Source organism: Lactuca saligna, chromosome 3, assembly GCF_052625555.1.
Source record: "Lactuca saligna cultivar CGN05327 chromosome 3, ASM5262555v1, whole genome shotgun sequence".
Lineage (NCBI taxonomy): Eukaryota > Viridiplantae > Streptophyta > Magnoliopsida > Asterales > Asteraceae > Lactuca > Lactuca saligna.
In genome coordinates, this window is record NC_136419.1 from 62,051,039 (window position 1) to 62,055,494 (window position 4,456).

At 32.8% G+C, this 4,456-nt stretch overlaps 1 protein-coding gene across 1 annotated transcript; it reads left to right on the forward strand.

Moving 5' to 3' along the window:
- The first annotated feature begins 702 nt into the window (after positions 1-702).
- On the forward strand, positions 703-3,806 carry LOC145033712 (F-box/LRR-repeat protein At1g55660-like). The gene is made up of 5 exons (XM_078982268.1): positions 703-896; positions 1,383-2,308; positions 2,454-2,474; positions 2,875-3,072; positions 3,226-3,806. The coding sequence occupies exons 1-5, from the start codon at positions 863-865 to the stop codon at positions 3,694-3,696; spliced, it is 1,650 nt and encodes a 549-aa protein (XP_078838394.1). The 5' UTR covers positions 703-862; the 3' UTR covers positions 3,697-3,806.
- The last annotated feature ends 650 nt before the right edge of the window (positions 3,807-4,456 follow it).

A 4,456-nucleotide genomic window follows, 5' to 3' on the forward strand; every position in this document is an offset into this window, starting at 1 on the left:
TTATGGGAAAATATGTTTTTTTTGTATAAATATGATTTTATAAAGAAAAAACATATTCAATTTTTTTTTTTTTTTTGAGAAAAAAGTTGTAAAAAACTAAAGTTATGATGCATTAATAACATAATTCTATAACTTCGGCCAAAAGTGTAAATTTTGGACCAAATTTGTAAAAAAATTTGAAATCTAAGCCAAAAATGTAATTTTCTTAAAGTTGGATGATATGTTGGTCAGATAAAATGGCTAAATTGAATATGATTAGTGGTTTTTGAGACTTAATTGAATAAAAAAAATATATAAGGATTAAATCGATTATAAAACCAATATATAAGGACTTTGTTGCAGTTTTCCTAAAAAAAAAAAAACCATGACCGAAACTGAAGACGAGTGAAGAGGTGATCACAAATGAGATAGACTCATTTGTGATTTCAACTAAAAAATGAATTTTTTTATAGTGGAAGACGGAATGACGAAACCACAAATAAGGAGCCGCATCTGAATGCGTATTTTGCTACACGAAATTGAAAAAGAAAATGAGATGATGAAACCGAAAATAAAATAGCCTCATCAATAGTTCTAACTATTAAATAAATATTCTTTAAAAAAAATTGACTAAATTTTGTAATTATCTCAACTAAAACCACTTCAAAAGGTAAGGGCTTATAAAACACTCATGATTGGTTTACGCTGGCTCTGACACCAAAACTTGGCCTCCATCCCAACCCTACTGGTTTACTTTTCGGTGTAAAGGCCATCGACATCGACAGACGACACAACACAGACTGGCTTCCCCTTCTTCGTTGCTCTCGTTTTTCTACTTCTTTTACCCACAACACATCTAGTCTTCTGATCTTGTCTTCGCTAAATGATTCTATCTCCCAATCCTCCATTCTCTTGCGGTTAGTATACAAAATTCTAACTTTTATTATTATTATTATTATTATTATTATTATTATTATTATTATTATTATTATTATTATTTTTTATTTTTTTTCTAATTTTTTTTTAATAAATCTAATTAATGTATTGAGAACCAATGTACTAATTTTTATTGTGAATTTGGTTGAACAAGTTTATAGCTGCTTTATTAACCGAATTTGTGTTTTTGTTGATTGTTGGAACAGAGGAAACTTGGAATTTCTTTGTTACATACCTAATTGTGTAGAATGAAATTAGCCGACTAATTGTTGGTTAATATAGTGATTTTTCAATGTTAATTTTCGTCCTGGTTTTGACTAATTAAACGCAACACACATATCTTGTAGATATAACTCATTATGAGAATTTTTGTGTTACAGCGGAGAAGTACCAACCTTATGTTAGTATTTTAGAATTTGGTTGGTTTGTTTTGTATGTCCTTATTGTTGCATTGAATTCCATTGCAGGGATTATGGAGCTAATAAGAATGCTTAATGATCTTTTCATATCTACAAGAAAAGATGCAGTGGATGTAGAAGTCGATAGATTAAGCAGCTTGCCAGATGAACTAATCCATAAAATCCTTTCTTTCATTAACATCAAAGATGCTATTAGCGCTAGTGTATTGTCATCTAGATGGAGGTTTATCTGGACTTCAATGCCCTCTCTGAATTTCGAGAATCTCAATAATGAGCGCTACTTTTTCAGTTTTATTTATAATGTTCTATCTCACCGCAATAATCAAGTACAATTGTCTTCGGTCAAGCTTGTTCTTGGAAGAACAGTTAGGGACGATGAATCTGTTACAAGAATTCTCAGCTGCAAATTCTCTCACAATCTCCAACAACTGAGTGTTACACGTGTGCCTGGAGGGAATATAGTTGAATGCCCATATTCCATTATGGCGCCACCAAAGTGGGACCTCCCAGCTTTAACGACTTTGCATCTTCACGAAGTCGAACTGTCTGATTATGATGATATTGGTCTTTTCTCTAAGTGCACCAACTTGAAGAACCTCTCCTTGAACCGGTGCAGAATGAAAGAAACCAAAGTTTTAAATATCTGTCATCCTCGACTTTCTGATCTGACACTTGTATCTACACCCCCTGATATAGAATTAGAGGAGGTTGTGAATGTGGTTACACCTCAACTCAAGAATCTCACAATTATAAGGTGCGAAGGAGAGCATCTGATTTCTGCACCTGGGCTTACCTCCTTGGTCATAGAAGGTTCTCAGCCTTGGTATGTTTCTACACCATCAGGTTTCCATTCTTTGGAGAAGGTTGAACTCTTTATGTACGATCCATTCAAAGCAGATATTCATAGAATAGTTTCTCTGCTTCAACAGCTCCATAGTGTTAAGCTTCTTACACTTAACTTGGGGATTCTCAAGGTATTGGTCATTGATATTGTTTATCTTCTGCATCTTAGCAAGATTTTTAATCTGGAGTATGGCAAATACTCTTGTATATACACACACATGATTATGAAGATTGCATTAATTTATATCTAATTTCCTTTAGTTTTCTCTTTTGCAGCGTCTCTTTTCACAAAGGAAGGTATATCAAGAGTTCTTGCACCCCTCCATAGTTTTATGTCGTGTGTGTCTCTCTCTCTCTGTGTGTGTGTGTATATATATATATATATATATATATATATATATATATATATACACACACACACACACATGGGTAGTTTATTTTGATAATCACAAATATTTTGTGAGTGTAAGAACCAATCTGGAGCATAGATCAAAAGAATCAATGGTTTTGAGGAGAATCACAATGACTTATCCATAACTAAATCCGTTTAATTTAGGAAGGTTTTCAATACTCAAGAATCAATTAATTAGAATCATTGATTTTTTCAATTTGACACTCTCGAATTTTTCTTACTTATCATTCTCACACACATACACGGTTATTAAGATCACGTTGATCTGTATCTAATTTTCTGCAGAGTCTATCTTCATCCATGAAACTAGTCCCACATAAAGCTTCTGCGTTTGCTAACACAAAGATTTTGAAGTTTACAACAAAACCGGTGGTAAAGGTATACTTGGAGGTTGGGGCACAAGAGAAAGTAACTACGTGTACTGAAATAAAAAACGATGATGAAACTTCTCCAAGTGCCATATTCCCAATGGTCTCATGTGAGGTATTTACACAGTGCCAATATAATATTCGGTTTATCCTTTTTCTAGTTTATGCAGTACGACATGCATAACCATACCAAAATATGCATCATTGTAACATGAACCGGTTACATTACAAAAACATGAAAGTTATGATATTCATGAAAACGTTGCAGGAGATTATAGCTATGGAGAATATGGCAGCAGCACAAGTATTTGTAAAACACTTGGGGATATTGCTAGAGGAGGTTAAACAAAATAGAAATAGCGACGATTTCAAGGCTGAGAGGGATGTACATAGCAAACCATACGTTGAGATGCATTGGGCGTGGACATTACAATGGAACCTTGTGGCAATGATGGGAGTGTTTAAGCATGAGAAAATTAAAGCAAAATTAGATAATTTTCTCATGATGGCACAAATTACGAAAAAGTATATTAATAGGCACGATTGCACGAAATCTATGAATCACCCCATTATTGGATGGTTGCACGAAATGGGTGGATTGTTTCACCACACTGAAGACTTGATAACTCAGTTGTCTGCATCAAAGAAGGCGGTGATGCTACCATTTTTTTTGAGTTTGTGCGAAGATGCCACAATTCTCACGGTTAATATTTTGGGATGGATTCACACCATAAAGTAAACTCAAGAGACCAATGCACTTATTTTTTAGTATTAATTTTTATGTCGGTTTAATTTACACTCTTATGCTAAAACTCAAGATTCATGGGTGATTGTGTTCACTTATTTTCGTGGATGTTAATTGAAAATTTAATTTAAACATCAAGTATTTGAAATAATAAAAATAAAAGCAAACTATAGAAATGGCATTTGGTTTGTCATTTTCTTTGGATTGGATCCCTTTTATTTCATTTTGCAAAAAATGTATTATGAAAAGGTTTAATTGTGAGTTTTGCAAAAAATGTATTATGAAAAGGTTTCATTGTGTGATTTTGGTAACTTACCAAAATGAAATGTGAAATGATTAATTTGGGCTTTTGATATACTTCTTACAATTTATTTGATTTTATTTAATCTTTTATTATTAGTAAATACCCCACCCCTCTCCCTTAAAACCTATATGTGCCGTTCTCTTCTTCTCATCTTTGTCTAATCTACATCATTTTTATTTACCACTTCTCACCCTCCGAAAATCTCCAAAAAACAATATACCTTATGCTATCTCTTACGGTCACATACCCTTTCCTTTCTCATAAATCATCCCAAAAAAGTCTACCTTAGATTACCGAATCAATTGTATGGAAAACAGAAGGGGGTTTACATTGAAATCTATTTTCTTCTTCTAGGAGAATGGGCGCCTTATTGTATAATAATATATTATAAGTTACTGTAACAAAAATATTTAAGGCATACTTATACAATACTAATAAAAAGAAGGTGTG

Bases quoted from the DNA above. Each gene is read 5' to 3' on its own strand.
- LOC145033712 (XM_078982268.1), top strand. From the start codon at position 863: ATGATTCTATCTCCCAATCCTCCATTCTCTTGCG. The intron at 897-1,382 runs GTTAGTATACAA...ATTCCATTGCAG, and splicing joins CAATCCTCCATTCTCTTGCG to GGATTATGGAGCTAATAAGA. The intron at 2,309-2,453 runs GTATTGGTCATT...TCTCTTTTGCAG, and splicing joins TTAACTTGGGGATTCTCAAG to CGTCTCTTTTCACAAAGGAA.